Source organism: Ceratosolen solmsi, unplaced genomic scaffold (genome assembly GCF_000503995.2).
Source record: "Ceratosolen solmsi marchali unplaced genomic scaffold, CerSol_1.0 scaffold11, whole genome shotgun sequence".
NCBI classification, from domain to species: domain Eukaryota; kingdom Metazoa; phylum Arthropoda; class Insecta; order Hymenoptera; family Agaonidae; genus Ceratosolen; species Ceratosolen solmsi.
In genome coordinates this window covers 5,648,142-5,665,557 of record NW_011948416.1, presented here as the reverse complement: position 1 = coordinate 5,665,557, position 17,416 = coordinate 5,648,142, and the positions used below count along the sequence as shown (strand labels likewise).

At 28.1% G+C, this 17,416-nt stretch overlaps 3 protein-coding genes across 4 annotated transcripts; 2 read left to right on the top strand and 1 right to left on the bottom strand.

Annotated features, from left to right (window-relative positions):
• Positions 1 to 757: 757 nt before the first annotated feature.
• LOC105359233 (smad nuclear-interacting protein 1) lies at positions 758 to 2,652 on the bottom strand. Of its 2 annotated transcripts, XM_011495766.1 has the most exons (4): positions 2,573 to 2,652; positions 2,000 to 2,511; positions 1,105 to 1,683; positions 758 to 903 (listed from the first exon to the last, which is right to left on the bottom strand). In XM_011495766.1, the coding sequence occupies exons 2-3, from the start codon at positions 2,336 to 2,338 to the stop codon at positions 1,105 to 1,107; spliced, it is 918 nt and encodes a 305-aa protein (XP_011494068.1). In that variant the 5' UTR covers positions 2,339 to 2,511; positions 2,573 to 2,652; the 3' UTR covers positions 758 to 903. The 2 variants fall into 2 exon arrangements, with proteins under 2 accessions (XP_011494068.1, XP_011494067.1); XM_011495765.1 differs by having other exon boundaries at positions 2,000 to 2,652.
• Positions 2,653 to 3,098: 446 nt separating this feature from the next.
• LOC105359471 (Son RNA binding protein) lies at positions 3,099 to 10,615 on the top strand. Its single transcript, XM_011496084.1, has 14 exons — positions 3,099 to 4,248; positions 4,468 to 4,614; positions 4,798 to 4,923; positions 5,299 to 5,769; positions 6,108 to 6,279; positions 6,476 to 6,627; positions 6,722 to 6,864; positions 6,938 to 7,046; positions 7,179 to 7,417; positions 7,493 to 7,603; positions 8,173 to 8,286; positions 9,505 to 9,736; positions 10,238 to 10,353; positions 10,428 to 10,615. The coding sequence occupies exons 1-14, from the start codon at positions 3,792 to 3,794 to the stop codon at positions 10,542 to 10,544; spliced, it is 2,706 nt and encodes a 901-aa protein (XP_011494386.1). The 5' UTR covers positions 3,099 to 3,791; the 3' UTR covers positions 10,545 to 10,615.
• A 1,241-nt stretch (positions 10,616 to 11,856) lies between these two features.
• mus301 (mutagen-sensitive 301) lies at positions 11,857 to 17,229 on the top strand. The gene is made up of 14 exons (XM_011495764.1): positions 11,857 to 12,660; positions 12,741 to 12,919; positions 12,996 to 13,172; positions 13,249 to 13,348; positions 13,672 to 13,868; positions 13,935 to 14,080; positions 14,154 to 14,391; positions 14,691 to 14,831; positions 14,906 to 15,314; positions 15,955 to 16,112; positions 16,189 to 16,284; positions 16,352 to 16,639; positions 16,846 to 16,980; positions 17,067 to 17,229. Exons 1-14 carry the CDS (start codon positions 12,072 to 12,074, stop codon positions 17,136 to 17,138), a joined length of 2,925 nt encoding a protein of 974 aa, XP_011494066.1. The 5' UTR covers positions 11,857 to 12,071; the 3' UTR covers positions 17,139 to 17,229.
• Positions 17,230 to 17,416: the final 187 nt, after the last annotated feature.

Genomic DNA, 17,416 nt, shown 5'->3' with positions numbered 1-17,416 from the left:
AAATGGTTATTTAAGCGTTCGATTTCACTTATACGCTATAATGTGTAATACATTTAAGTTTGTCACACGCGCACGCACACACACACGCGCGCGCGCACGCACCCACGAACACGCAACACGTGTATACCAAAGTATTTTTAATTTAAGAAAAGTTAATTTTGTAAGATATTGAAATACATTTTTATACAAAAAAATTATGCCGTGAAAATGTGAAATGTAAGCTTATTTATTTCCTGAATTAATTTTTTTACTTTTATAATAAACTAAACTATAAATATATATTTTAATATTATCCACTAATACATATTGGATCATTAAAGATACTTCACACAAAAAAACTTTCTCATAAAATGAGAAAAGAGGCTCTTTCTAAAAATTTTAGATATTTATGATTAAACAATGTTGATATTATTTTTAAAATAAATAAACATTCTTAAATGAGTAAGAATTATACAAAAAATATTCCTTTATAAATATCAATATAGAAATATATTCAGATATTGTATACTTATAATAATAACAATGTTAAGGGATAAAGTAAATCTAAATTTATCATATTTTACATTTTCTTAATACATTATACAATGTATACCCATTATCTTCAACATACCTTTTAAATTATTGTTCTTGTAAGAGCTTAATTAAAGATTATCGTTTCACTTTTAGTTTTACGGATAAATAAAATCTCAATGTTTCCTAAAAAATGCAACTATTATTATAATTTATAAGGACTCTGAATTATAAAAAAAAATTGATAATATTACTCTAATCATAATAATCTATGCATATTTAGAAAAATTTTTATCTATTTAGTATAATAACATGTGATACAGTATTGCAGGCGATCCCTGGATGTTGAATTTTCGCTTCTTATAAAGTATTTTGCTCAAAAATATGCCACATCTAAAGAAAATAATATAATGATACAATATTAGATTGCATATAATAAAATGCTTTATTTTATTTAAAACTATCGCTTGTATAATAAATTAAAGCAAACTTTTTGCTTAGTATGTACAATAATAGAAGAGAGAGGAACCGCCTATTAAGAATATTTCAAAATATATAAAAACTAACTTTTATGCTTATTAATTATTGACTTACTTAAGTTTCATTAACATCGTCGTCTTGATTTTCATCTTTACTTTGTTCGTGTAATACAACATACTCTCTCGTACTAAATCCAAACTTTATCACGTCTCTTTCCAACAGTTCGTGAAATCTCTTTGGCTCTAATTTGACATCATTAACAAAGGTACCATTAGCCGATTCTAAATCAATTAAATATGGTCTTATTTTTTTCCCTTCCGTTCCATTTTCTCTTTTATAAGAAACTAAACGATATTGTAAAGCTGCGTGTTGCTTAGAACAAGAAGGATGATCTAGTGGAATATCCGCAATTTTTCTATCTCTACCCATTAAATATGCCGATTGTCTGTGAATGTATAGCACCGGTAAGGCTTTTTCCCCTTTAAACGGATAAAGACGCCACCGACGTTTTGGCTTTCGTGCGTCCAATGGCTCTGTATATTTTATCACAACTCCATTAACGGTATTTGTATCTTCGGTTAATTTTCCGGAAGTCTGAAAATTTGGCTTTTCTTTTTCTTGCGGTTTAGACTTTGATTCCTGCTTGATCGTCGCTTTTCCCCATTCTGGCGATGATTCCTTTTTTACAAATGCCTAAAAGGAAAAGAAAATTTGGTTAAATATTTCAAAAATACAAGCTCATACATTGTCGAATAATTAGTTATTTATAGTACTGAAAAGTCTTATTATACATAATGGAAAGCCCTATCATACGAAAGGCGCCTATTAAGATTTTACACAAATTTTCAATTCAACTGTTCCCTTAAGAACTTTAAGAAGTACATAAAGCCGACGCTATTCAAGGATAACGAAAGCTGTAATTGTCAACAAAAAAATGTCGAATGTGTTATAAGTAATAATAATGATTGGATACGTCAGCAAAAGGCAAGTATAAAAATAGTTTGCTTACTTGCTCAAAGCGCGATTTCTTCACTCTATCGTTTCTCGTGGGCTTGTCATCGTAATCGCGACTCCTGTTATATTGTTGCTTGTCGTCGTAACTCCTGTACTGCTTATCGTCGCTGTCGCGATATCTATTCTCTTCGTGTCCGTGATGCTTATCGTCGTCCTCGTATCCGCGGTGCCGTTTATTCTCGGACGATTCCCGGTGTTGACGCGAACGACCTTCGTCCCTCCTTCCCTTGCCGTGATAGTCGTCCTCACTTTTACGCTTACGTTCGTTGTGGTGATGATGCTGATCGGGTGCACGCCGACTGTCCCAGCTGTGTCGAACTCTCGTCTCCGACATAATTTTCTTTTATATACAAATATGTAAAACTTGTGACTCCCACAAGTTATGTTGCTTATTTAAAGTATTGCTTCATATGTGTCAATAAGAGAGCGAGGAATATCTTTCTAAGCTCGAGCTTTGATGATATTTCTAACCTCAACAATGTTTTGGATCTGATTCTGTAATGACTACTGATCAACAGAAAAAATAATATAAATGGCGGAAAATATATGATTCGCTAGACAGTCTTACCAACGATTTTATTTCGGCTTCTTATATTTTTTATTTATCACTTATGCCAGTGCTCTATTAATACATTGTAATAAAATATGTGCACGATCTATTTTACATTGAATACACTATACCCAGCCATTGGTTAATTACAATTTTTAATAGACAGGGGAGATTTTTTTTTTTTTTTTCTTTTTTTCTTTTATTGAACCTTAAATTTGGCTGCTCAATCCTTACGATGAAAGCTTAGGTATCCCAAGTCTTAAGATACGATGGATTTTCTTACACTCCCTAAGGCTGCATTTGACGAAAATGTTAATATTACCTTATCATTGTCCCGCTGTACATTTCAATATTATTGAAAAGTGTTCGAATCAAGTGTAACATTTGACGAACGATATTTATAATAATTTACTTCTTTGAAATCCAACAAAACAAATTTAGTATATATATATATATATATATATAGTGATAATGTCAGCAGGTAGAGTCAATGTGGCAAAATGCGAATTTGATTTTGCGCCATGACAAGCGCGTCTTTCAAAATACGAAGGGAGGATAATTCGAGGGTAAGAAAATCAAGTAAATCGCAAATTTGGAATATTGAAAAAATTTCTATTAATAATAATCGCTTTAAAATCATAATCAAGTTCTATAGTTTAAGAATATTACGAGTAGCTGGCTACGAGCAGCTGGCATTTAACGAATCGCATGATTGAACGAATCGATGCATAAATCTAAAAATATCCAAGGAAAAAGCGACGAGGAAAGATTTTTATCATTCAGACACTGACAAAGAGTTACGATGAAAAAGTCCGAATTGTCATATGGAAAATTTCATTTTCGTAATGTGTAACGTGCAAATTTATTTCATTACATTAACATTAAGATAATTAGAATTTAAATTGGAAATCTGAGCATAAGCTTACGCACCTTATTTAATTTAATCTGTTTATGGATGAAAACGGGGGTGATAGTCGATACAGAATACAGTGTACAATGCTGCTTGTTTTGGCAAACGGAGTAACCCTTCAAAAAGTCGAACACATCCGAAGTCTTAACGGACATTTCCGAAAAAGAGCCGCCATCATTTCTCATTATAGATGTTCGGCTTCGTATGACTGTATAATTTATCCGCAATTTACGTTTATGGTTTCCAAAGTATCGTTTGATTATTTACTCAGTGATAAAAACAGTACGTTATTTTATTCATCGGAAGTGTAAATAAGTATAAATAATAATGAGCGATTTATTTGATATTGCAAATTTAATAACAACTGTGGGGGTGGACGCGGTGAAGATAAAACCAGAGCCTGGACTTCCACAAAAATCTTCGAATGAAATTCTCACCGAACTCTTTAGCACATTTAATGTTCCTCATGGCATTGATGACGATGACGACGATGAGGATGATGATGATGAAGTAGATTCAGACTCCGATACGAGCAATGTTAATAGCGAAAAAAGGGATAAATCGACGAAGAAGAACCAGTCACCACCAGTAAAAAAACTAGATGTAAATATAAAAACAGAAAAGGTAGATGAGAAAAAAGAATCTGGATTAGTTTCTAAAAAAAAGAAAGTCAAGAAGAAGTGCAAACATAAAAATGAAAGTAAAGATAAAGAAAAAAAGCACAAGCACAAGAAAAAATTGAAGCATAATTCTTCAGAAAGTGCCAGTGACCACGAGAATGGAGGTTAATTGAATTTTGTGTTAGCAAATAAAAATCGTTTTATCAACCATGTATATATTGTATTTGTAACTATTTATATTGATAGATAATTTATAAGTAATTTAACAAAACACTTTAATTTCTATTTAATTATTTATACTTATTACTTAGTAGCACTTATTACTTAGTCATCGATAACGATAATAATTTTGATTAATGTTAACATTCAATTTTATTGTTCAGGGTCAAAGAAGAAAAAGAAGAGAAAGAAATCAAAACGCAAATACGATTCGGATGATAAAAGTTCGGATGTTGACGAACCAATTTCAAAGATTAAAAAATTAAATAAGATTAATAAAGAGAAATCGAAAGATCATACTAAATCAAATGGTATGAGCTATAATTTATCATCATAATTGAAAAAAAATAATATTTATATATTATTTAGCATTTTATTTATAGCTGTACATGTACAATATAGATTATATTACAATTATAATTAATATTGATTACTTTTTTCAAATTTTTTTATAGAAAAGTCGAAATTTGAAACATTAGAAACAATTAAAATTAAAAAAGAAAAAAAAGAAGAAAGTGAAATTCCTAAGGTAAAGGAAACTAGTCCGCCTCGTCCATCTTTATCCATACCTAAAATATTAGGCGATGATGCAGAAGCGCCTGAAGTACCAAAATTAATTGGTTAGTAGCTACATTATAATTTAGTCCGATTAGTTACTTTTATTGTAAAAGGAACAACAATCGGTAAAAATTTAATAAAAGAATGAAAATATTCTTATATATATATATATATATTAAGTCAGAACATTCTATTTTTATACTTAGTATCTTATAATTTAAGGTAGCTTTTTTATCTATTTTGAACACTTTTTGATTTAATAACATACTGTCGTTATTAATTGCAATATATAATACTAGTGTCTCTTAAAAATATTATGTTTTATTAAAATTTTGTTTACATATTATATATAGATATTTTAAATGTTATTTAGTAGATATAAAATTTCATAGTATACAGAAAACGTCTTTTATTATTTCACTTATTAAATTTCACAGAAAAGGTTAAAAATCCTGTACCGTGTAAGATTCTCATAAAAGACTTGAAGAATAGCGAAGTGTATAATAACGCCATAAAAGAAGTGGAAAACAAAAAGAAAGAAAAAGCTGAGCGAATGGAAGACGGTGAGTTATCGGATAGCGGCGAAGACGAAACAACCGAGGCCGATACGAACCGAACACCGACCCTCAGTCCGACACCTCCACTTGATCGATCCTCCACCGTTGGCGTACGCCCGGATCGCAGTAAATACTCAACCAGCCCCTCGGCTTCGAAATACACCACAAAAAAAAGCGATCTCAGGCACGTACTTAAAGAGAAGGAGAAAAAAAAGCATAGAGGAAGTAGCAAATCTAGATCCAAGAGTGATAGAAAAGACAGCAAAGTGGATCGTCATAAAAGTAAGGATCGAAATCATGGTAGAAGTCGGAGCTGTCGTTCACGAGACAGAAGAACTCGAAGTCGAAGTGGTAATCTCTACAAGCCTTACCCTTCAATATCAATTAAAATATAAGGATTATATTTCTTAAATTCATTTTATTGAATAGTTATTAAATTTCATTTGTGTGTAAATTAATTGTATTTCATTCTTTTATTATTGCACGGATAAAATGCGATAAAATACTTTCCTTTTTTTTTTAATATTTGTTGATTCACATTTGTGATTAGTGTTTAAACGCTAATGATTACAAACTCACTTTAAATATTAAGCCGTAATGAAAATAGCAAATAAAATAATAAAGAATAAGATCGAATATTTTTAACAATTCAATTTCTTTTAATTGATTAAAATTTTTAACTGTAATAGGTGATAAAAGTAGACATGGTAGAGGTAGGAGTAGAGAACGACGGGATAGCAGACGGGACGGTATCAGTGACAAGGATAGGTACTCAAAGGATAACAATGACAGATACAGGAGTCGTAGCGAAGATAGAGATAGGAATAAATGGAGAGGACGTAGCAGGAGCAGAGAAAGAAAGTAAGTATCTAAATTATAAGATTTGATTAATCGGGCATCAAAGCTTTTTTTCAAAATTTTCATCAAAGTTGTGAATTTTATAATGTATAATTTATGTAATTAAACGTTCGTAGTAAGACTCGTGAATCCTTATTTGGTAATAACAATTTTATATAGAAATATTTTATTGTTTTTAAAAGACTTTTTAACTTTTTAGAGAACGTATAGAGATAGATAAGAAAAAACTCTTGGAAATTGCTAGGCGAAATGCAATAAATATGATAATGAAAGGAAAATTGCCATTAGCTCAGCAAGATAAAGCTATCGCTGCAATTCAAGCTGGTGGAAAAACTATTGATGAACTAACAGGTACATATATACTATTACCAAGCTAGAATACATTATTTCATTTTCCATGCATGAAAGATGCCAATAAAGCTTAATAATTATTATGCAATTTTAGACTTCTGTAAATCTTTATCGAAATCTGAAGCCATGGGAGAATTATCAAGTATATCATCGGGTGATGAAAGTAGCTCGGAGAAAGGTTTTCATCATCCGTTTCTTATTAAAGAACGACCGAGTTCTATAATCATGAACATTCGAGTTAGTAGTCCTAAATATTTAAGGCTTCAATTAAAAATGTATGTATATATTAATCAATAAATATTAATTTTAGGATGCTAAACAGTTACCAACTAAAACTTTATTGGAAAAGACAACGGAAGCTACAAATCAGTTACGATTACAATTTCCCGTATCTAGTGGTCAACAGCACAGAAAAACTGGTAAATAACAGAAAAATATCTTTTAATTATTTTTATTTTAATCTCACGCATTACTTTAAATACGTATATCAAAACAATAAGTATTAAATAATTGTTTAGTATCTCTGTTCCTAAAGAAAAATTATGTTTTAGAAAGTGAATGGATTCCAGTAACACCAAAGCCAAATCGAAGTACAAAACCAGAACCAAAAAAATTATTTATTCCTGCTAAAGAAGTTTTCCATACCATTCAACAACCTGTCTTAGTTCCACCGCTTCAATCTATAGAATCTGTTTCTCAAATAATTTCTGCCGATATTCCAATTATGCAATCTATTCCGATAGCTCAGTCAGTTCAGCAACAATCTATCTTTCCTACAATTTCTAACGAAGTTAGTATAAGTTCCACTCATCTCAACATTTTACGTCGAAATATCATTATTCTTATTCTTATTTTAATTTTTTAGCATGTTGATATTAGTACAATAGTGTCACAAAGGTTAGCAGCTATGAGAAAATTATCAGAAAATCCAAATGACATTCAGGCTCTTAATGAAATGTACAAAGCACAAAATGGGGTAAATTAAATTTTGCTTTGTTAAAAAATTAATTTGAAGGATTATTTTCGATGATTACTTGCATTTACGTTAATTTAAATTCCGTCTTCGTATATTACTTTTTACATTTCGTATGCTATAATTTGCCGATTAAAATTTAAGTAAAATAAATCCTATTAATATACGGCGAAGTATAAATGCAATAATTTTGACGTAATTAATTAATGTCGTTGATCGATTAACTAACTAGTGATGCACATAAACGATGATATCTATTAAAAACCTTATACAAAATTTTTCTTTCATCTTTTTTTTAAATATTAAAAATTTCATGTTACATATTTCATGTACAATAAGTTTTTAATGCTCGTATAAAAAAAGTAATTTTTAACTCTTATAAATTGACTTTATAATTAATGGATTTCATAGGATACTTGGAAATATTTACCTCCTAAATTACTACTATTTCTACGAAACTTGTAAATGTGTACTTCGTATCAAAGAAAAGAACTATTAATACCTAATGAATATTATTAAATAATCATTTCTTCATTTTCATAAAGAGAAAAAAAAATTTAATTATTTTTTAGATGAAATCGTGGATAGAAAGTAAACAAGTCCCAGGACAGTTTACTGGTAGCACTGGGGCAAAGGTACTTTCGCCAGCAGAATTAAATTCGGGACAACAAGCTTGGGCTCGAAAGGTAACAAATTATAAAACAGAATCCATAGCTTACATGCACTTCCACAGTTTTTGCCTTAAAGTTTGTAAATTTTTAATACACAATTAAGAATTTAGAAACCTTTAGTCCTCTGAAAAAAGTAAATAATATAAAAATTATTTTGAAAATCGCATTTGATTGTAAATGTGTGACTTTGTCTGTAACAAGTTTTCAGGTGCAGTCTTGTTAAATATCAGATTGTTATGAGTTTGGTATTGCAAAGACTGTGTTGCAGGCACAGACCATTTCTTACAAAGAGGTGGATTCTGTGGCTGCTCGGACACGAAAGGATCATTGTAAAAGAATGAAAAATTACATCTAAACAATGGTTTTTTTGTGAGATTACTGCTGAATTCAGTATCAGCCTATTTTCAATATAATTTTCTTCTTTATTTTTAAAAGAGAACAGATGTTGGTGTTATTGTAAATATTACCTCTTCTAAATAAAATACGTTACAAAAACTTTAAGAACTTATGCGGTACATAGAAATATTTTTATAAAAAGTTTAAAGTAATACTTTAATATAGATACCTCACTGAAATTTTGTAACAAAAGCAGTAATTTTATCATCGGGCTGGTTCAGGAATTTAGTAGCAATCTGCATCCACCTGAGGGTTTGTTACAGGCACTTATCTATATTGGAAAAGGACCATCGACCGCAGCCTGAAGTTTCTGATTTTACTGCTCATTTGGTAAGTATTCCGAACGTCGAAAGTAATTAAAACCCAGTGTTAATCTTACGCTTAATAATTTTCTGAATGTATACTTCACTTTTTATTTTCATAATAAACATATATACAGTTTATGATAATTACTTTATCTACACAAACATACACCTATGCCACCTATTATTCAAGAACTATTCATGCCATGTTATTGTTTATTTATATTTTTATTAAGTATGTAATTTTTTGTAAGTTTTTATATCCCACACTATTCAAAAATACAAAATAATAATATCTTTGTATCTCTTGACATTAGGATATTATATTCATAAAACACATTTCAAAAGTGAAAGATATTCATTTTTTAAATTCAACTTGAATACTAAATAATAATCAGCCTTTTCGTAACAAACAATCAATAAATCAATATTTACTTTAACATAAAAACAATAATTTTTATGATAACACCATTCGTTTGGTAAGCAAATAATCATTGTAATATATTTTTGTTTTTCAACTAATTTAATTACATAGGATCAGTTATTAACGGCACAGCCAGTCTCAGGGGGTATGGGAATGGCATTACTACAAAAAATGGGTTGGAAGCCCGGGGAGGGTTTAGGAAAAAATAAAGAGGGTACTTTGGAGCCATTGCAATTGGAGGTAAAATTGGACAAAAGAGGTTTAATTTCTGATCAAGATATTATAGTATCGAAAATTGGAAAAGCACCTAAAGTACCTGCACCTATAACCAAAACCTTGGAAGGTAAATTTGTGCCACTTATTTCCAATATAGAATATAATCAATTTCTTTTTTTCTTCTTCAATTCTTAAGACTTTCATGTATTATATATTAATTGTTTAAGAAGGATTTTTTTTTTATACTTTTTATAAATTTAACGAACGAGTATAATTATATATATAAAAAAAAAAAGAAACAAAAAAAAACAAAAAAAAAAAACAGAAAAATGCAGTATTAATTTGCTTTATCAACGGCTTTAAAGCATAATTGATTAGAACTATTTATATTTGAACTAAAATATATTTTAGTTATATTTACGAAAAAATTTTGTTTGAAATCGTTCGCAAATCTAACTTTTAAATAAAACTAATAATTAATAAATAAAATATCTTTTTGATTTTATAATTTTATTTAATCAATTATATATAAAAAAAAAAATATATATATATATACACACACAAACAGGCGCACGCGCACACGCACAATTTAATTGATTAATTAATTTATATTATTGTTTATTTGTAGGTAAACATCCAGTTTCACTTTTGGGAGAATATTGCTCAAAATGTAAATATGGGGCACCAGTGTATGAATTATGTTTCGAGTGTGGTCCAGATCATAAGAAAAATTTTCTTTTCAAAGTAAATATATTTTTTATTAATATTATATTAAAATAATTCGAGTATAGTTTTAAAATTTTTCTCTACTGTTTTAGGTGAAAGTTAATGGTATTGAATATAAACCAGCCATCGCAAGTCCAAATAAAAAATTAGCCAAAGCCGAAGCTGCTCAAGTCTGTTTACAAACTATAGGTCTTTTACCATCTAATTGAAATAGCCAAGTTTTTTTTTATAAAAAAAAATTCAATATTTACGAATATTAAGTTATAAAATAGATATAATATTAAAAATCCAGTCAATTATATATATTTTATTGATTTATATTAGTACATGTAACACACAAGTTATTATATTTAATTGTTACTATGTAGATAGTGTAAATATGTAATTAAATATCTGTATGTATGACGTTTAAAAATACAAAAAATATTCTATTGGATAAAAGATTAAAAGCTGTGCTTTTATAATACTAAAACACATATTTTTAGCATTTAAATTTCAGCATACAGAAAAATTATATTAATAATTATGGTATAAATAGCGTTTTGTTTATATATATCCATATATATATATATATATATATATATATAGAAATTTTACAATTATTTTTAATGGAAAATCAAAAAGTTCATATTCTATGCAATTCATATAAACTATATCCTGGAATATTCGTCAAATATAATATACGTTAATTCCTTTGCATTAATATAGCTTATTCGTGCAATAGCGTTAACATTCTCAAATCCTTTAATTGAAATACTCAAGAATTCTCGAATGCATAAATCGAATGCAAGATAAATAAATCTTAAACGTATTTAATTAATATGTTTTATTTTGATATAAAGTAAATTGTTGTGTATAATTTTTTTCTTATTTTGACATGTAATTTTATTAAATGTATTAATTATTATTACTTATATTATTTTAATTGTACATAATTTTAATGTTGAGAAATTTTAATCGACGTTTTAAATTTTTGTTAAATCAATCAACGAAACATTCAATGTGAAAAATATTTAAGTTAATTAAATTACATAAATAAGAAGTAATTGTACGCTTAATTATATTTAATTTGTTTCTTGTTGTCTATATTGTAATAAAATTAATTATATCCGGATAATGTTATTTTTAACACTACTTGTTTCTTTTCACCCGTCCCATTTACCAACGAACATTGCGCTCATTAAACACTTCACAGAGCAACAAATAACCGACTATTGAATTATCATCATCGATGACAATAATGGAATTAATCAAATAATCAAAGGTGAACATTTGACCAATGGGAATACAGTTGTAGTACCAAACTTTTCATATAATTAATTCCCCTGCAACTTGTTCTCTATTTTCTATTTAACGAACAATCGAATACAAACCAAAACCAAAACGAAATGTAAGCATTACTATGAAGTAAGACGCCTCAAAATTTGTAATCCTAGACAAAAATTCAACCCTTACTTTTTGAAAATACAAATACCCATATCGCTTTTAAGTTTTTTTTTTTTTTTCGTCTTTTTTTCCAACAGCCGAGTCGAGCAGAAATTTTCTTTAGAGTCGTTCTACGCAGAATCGAGGCTGCACCATCTGTTTTAATTTTGTTTTCGTAAACCCATAGATTACGTACATTAGTGGTGCAATTAATTTAAAGTAAGGAAAGATTAAAGGGTTTTGAAGATGTGAGGAAATGATATTTAATTAACGAGGGAGAAGTCGAATTTTAAAAAAGGAGGGCATATGAAATGACATCGTTTAATGTGAAAATATTTTCTAAAGCTGAAGAAAAATGGAACAAAGCCGAAACTTTATCTTCCAAATCGGAAGATATAACAATAAAAGCAAATTTCAATTGCCCCAAAATAACGGAAAAAAATAATATTAAATCATTACTCACTGGCAATGAAAATATTTTAAATAGCGTAGAATTGGATAGTAATTTGACACAATTTAGCAAAGAATTCGACATTGTTGATAATAGTGAAACAAATTATTTACAAGATTTATCATTTAATCAAATTTCCAACGAATCTAGATTTTTTATAGAGAACGAAGTACAATATAGCAATAACAATGATCGCTTAAAATCTGTACGATCAAAGCATAATGTATTTAAACAATATGGTAAAGATATATGCGGTGACTTAAATGATTCTGTAAATTTATTAAAATCAAAGTTATTTACACCATATAAGGATGAAGTAATTCCCATAAAACGAAAATATCTAGATTTTGGTAATACTAATTTACAGCCGTACCCAGTCTCTTTTTATGGTTTGCCTAATAGAGTAAAAGAGCTTATCAAAAATATTAAGGGCATAGATAAACTTTATGGTAAATTTTCATTTTAAAATTTTTTTTTCTATTAAAAAGAGCATATACATGTGTTAAATTAATCGATCCATGCTTTATAGATTGGCAAAATGAATGTCTGTCCATGAAAGTTGTGAACGATAGGCAAAATTTCATATATGCCTTACCAACTAGCGGAGGAAAAACTTTAGTTGCAGAAATTTTAATGCTTAAAGAAATTATTTGCTATAAAAGGAATGCAATCTTTATTCTGCCGTTTGTTGCCTTAGTCCAAGAAAAAGTAGTTTCAAAATGTATTATACGACCAACCATTTATGTATATGGATATCAAGTTTTGAACTTATATTCAATTTTAGGTACAATCGCTGATACCATTCGCTTTAGAATTAAATTTTTTAATTGAAGAATATGCAGCTGAAAAGGGCCATTATCCCCCAAGAAAACGTAGAAAGAAAAATAGTATTTATATATGTACCATAGAAAAAGCACAGAGTATAATTAATTGTCTCATAGAACTGGATCGCCTTAATGAAGTATTTAAAATGTTATACTGCTTAAGAATTAATTTAATTTTAATATAAGTGAGATTATAATTTACTCTTTTCACAGATAGGAATTATTGTTGTTGATGAATTACATTTATTGGGGGAGAGCGGAGGTAGAGGCGCTACATTGGAATGTTTATTAACCAAAGTAATACATGTCAATTGTATGTATGTTATAGCAATTAATTTAGATAATTTTCAATTTATATAATGGTTATTTTAAGAAAATGAACACAATAAAATATACTTTCGAAACAATTTTATTATCAAATCACTAAATTATAGAGTATGCTTATTTTCCAATTAGAAAACCACAAGTTTAATAAATTTGTATAAATTTTATTTGTTTTAAAAAGCCTTTTTTGAAATATTATTAAATTAAATACATACAAATTGTGGCCAATAACTCATGCTTGCTTTATTGCACCGCAAATTACATATGTTTAACAATTGGCATAACTAATTTACTCTGATTTTTCTTTTTTAGCTAATATTCAGATTATCGGGATGAGTGCAACGATAGGTAATTTAAAAGAAATATCTACTTTTTTGAACGCAGAAATGTATGTTCATAATTTTAGACCAATTGCCATCAAAGAATATGTTAAGTGTGAAAGTGAAATTTGGCTCGTCGATTCTAGAACAGAAGAATTATTTACAGATAAAAAGATAATAAATTATAAAGTTAGTTTTGCTCTCATTTACATTATTTATAAATGATATATACTGATATGAGAAATATAATTGCAGTATTCTGAAAAGGCGCTTCAACTAGATCCAGATTATTTAGGTGGTCTAGTGATGGATGTGGTGCCAAATGATTCTTGCCTTATATTCTGCTCGAGTAAAAAAAATTGTGAAAATGTGGCGATGCTTTTAACTCGCGTGCTATTTAAGTAATAATATTGTTGATTATTATTTTATTATACGCTACTGGAGAAATTACATTTCGTTCATTTTATTATTTAGATCGCTAGAAAGTCATAAAGTAGATGAGAAATTGGTGCTTCTTAATGCTCTGAAAAATGAAAGTGACAAAATTTGTCCAATACTAAAGAAAACTATTAAATTTGGAGTGGCTTACCATCATTCAGGACTTACAGCCGAAGAACGACGATTATTAGAAGAAGCTTTCAGATCAGGAATATTGTGCGTAATAAGTTGTACATCGACATTAGCCGCTGGTGTTAATCTTCCAGCGAGAAGAGTATGCATTCTCATCTTATTAGCGAATAACTTTTATCAAAATATTTTCATTATGTATATGTCAATATATATATATATATATATATATATATATACATCATGAATTTGATTTGCACGAATTGCAGCAACAACATCTTATGCTTTTATGAAATTAATTTATACTTATGTAACAGAATTTTCATATTTATTACAGTAATTATTACATTGATTTTAATGTGTTTAATAAGGAAACACATACAATCACTGTATCTTAGAATTAAGTGTAAAATAGAAATATTGATAAAAATTTGTATGTTACAGGTAATTTTACGATCTCCGTATATCGGTCTTCAATTTCTAAATATAAGTCGATATAAACAAATGATTGGAAGAGCAGGCAGAGCCGGTATGGGGGAAATTGGTGAAAGCATATTAATCTGCACGAGAAAGGATATCGTAAAGGTAAATTAATGATTTTCCGATTTTCAATTTTGAATGTAGCTGTTATTTAAAAGCTAGTGTATATTGTAATTTAGATACGTGAGCTTTTAAGTTCAAAAATGGATGAGGCCATAACTTCACTTCATATAGAAAAAGATCGTGGTATGAACAATATAATAATAAGTTCGGTGCTATTGTCCATTGCTAAGACGCGATTCGATTTACACAACATTCTATCAAAAACGCTGCTTAATATAAATATTAAAGAAGTTACAGACAAGGCTTTGGTTTCACTTTTAAAAAGTGGTATTATCAGAGCGAAGGAGAAAAATTCAGCCGATACAACTTCCCAAAAGCTCGATAGTACGGTAATTTTTCCAACGCAAAATAACGCTTTGACTGATGGTGAATCAACGAGCGAGGAAAAAGAAAAGAAAAAGTGTATTGTTTTAATAAATAGTACAGAGTTAGAGCTTTGTCCTCTTGGACGAGCTGCGATGAAAGGTAATGAATTAAAGGACATATTGAGTGACTTGTATGCGCGTGAAAATTAATTTAACGAAATCTTATGTGTGTGTATGTGTTTAAATAATGAAATTAAAATTTTTGTTTCTTCTAATAAAATTTTTTTTTAAAAATGTTTTAAAATGTTTCCTGCGAAGAGAGTGTGATTTTAAAAATTATTAACGTATACAGACGAACGTTTATTAACATTTAATGGTAAATACAAAATACACATAATTATATTTTATTTATATAATTTATATATTTTACCATGTATTTTATATTATGGTTTTATGTTTATGTTGAAGATCTTCTTTAAATGTATTTAATGCAATTAAATGATTTATTATTCTTGTAGTACAAATATCTAAAAATATTCATAACTATTAATTATTATAATTAAGTTATTATGTTCTTCTATCTACAACAAATTTATTGGTAATTTTTTTAATTTATCTATATTGATCAATATTTGTAAATACATTTTTCTATTAATTTCAATACAGTTAAAAAACTAATTGCAATTACAAACAAAAAATAAATTCTCATTAGTGTAGAATTGTAAGAACTATAAACATTATTAATATTTTCAATATTATATTAATATTGTAAAATTTATTATAAATATTATTAATATTAGGATCGATCGAATTACGCACTGCGTATACACTATACGAGGATTTAAAAACAGCTCAAACAAATTTAATACTTGTCGATCATCTTCATCTTATGTATCTGATAACTCCTTACGATATCGCTAGTCAAATAAATCCTGTAGGTACAGTTTTCTATGACGTCGTAAGTTAAATTATATAAATATTTATAATTGTAACCATTGTATATTTTAAATGTTTATAAAAATAATTGTCTTTAGATTATGTCGTTGCCGACACATCAAATGAAAGTAGCAAAGTTACTTGGAATTAACGAGGCAGTTGTTGATAAATTGCGTGCTGGAATTACTCCGAAAGTATGTATTTTAAAAATCTCCACTTCTACACTTATTCATTTAATGTCTAATAAAACGATACTTTAAGTATGTAGATAAAAAAGTCGTTCAAAGATTTTATGTTACATTAATGTTGCATGAATTGTGGAATCATCAATCTATTTTAAATGTAGCAGATAAATATCAAGTTAATCGAGGTACTGTTCAACATTTATTAAGCTCAACCTCTTCGTTTGCTTCGTCAACGGTTAGATTTTGTCAGGAGTTGGAAGAGTTCTGGGCTTTCAGAGATTTATTAATGACTTTTGGCCAAAAATTAACATATTGCTGTGCTTCAGAATTAGAACCATTAATGGAATTGCCTTATGTTAAATTGGTATGTATTTCTTATTTCATTGCATACGACATTCACATTAAATTTTAATGTTTAAAGCAATTTCTACATGAATGCAATTGATATTTTGATTGTTTATTATTGTTTTGTAATAAATACTAGATAAAACATCAAGAATATTGGCAATTGTATCTAAGTAAATTTACATTAACAATGAGATTTATAATTAATAAGATCTAATGTTTAAGGGCCGCGCAAGACAATTATATAAAGCAGGGTACAAGACATTACAATTAATTGCAAAAGCTAAGCCAGAAGAAATGATAGAGAGAATCGAGCACTTATCAACTAGACTTGTTTCAAAAATTGTATCCGCTGCCAAAGTATATAAATTATCGAAATATATCATTTCAAATATTATTGAATATAATAATAATTAATTGTGTATGTATTTTTTGGACTTTTCTAGCTATTGCTATTGGAGAAAGTAGAAAATTTGAGAGATGAAGTAGAAGAAGTTTTAGATGGCTTAGATATTTAAAACAATACCAATTGATTAGACAAGTCGTACGATACGCACTGTGATACTAATATAATTAGAATCAAACATATCAAATTCTACAAAATATAAATTAATATATATATGCATATATTTTAAAATTAAATTTCTTTAATAAATGATATAGATGTGAATATTAATAATTATGAATAATTATAGAATGATCTGAATATTAACATTATAAAATACAAGTTTTTCTTATTTAGCAAATAGATAACAAATATGTATAAATTTATATTTTTGTAATAAAATAAAATCAC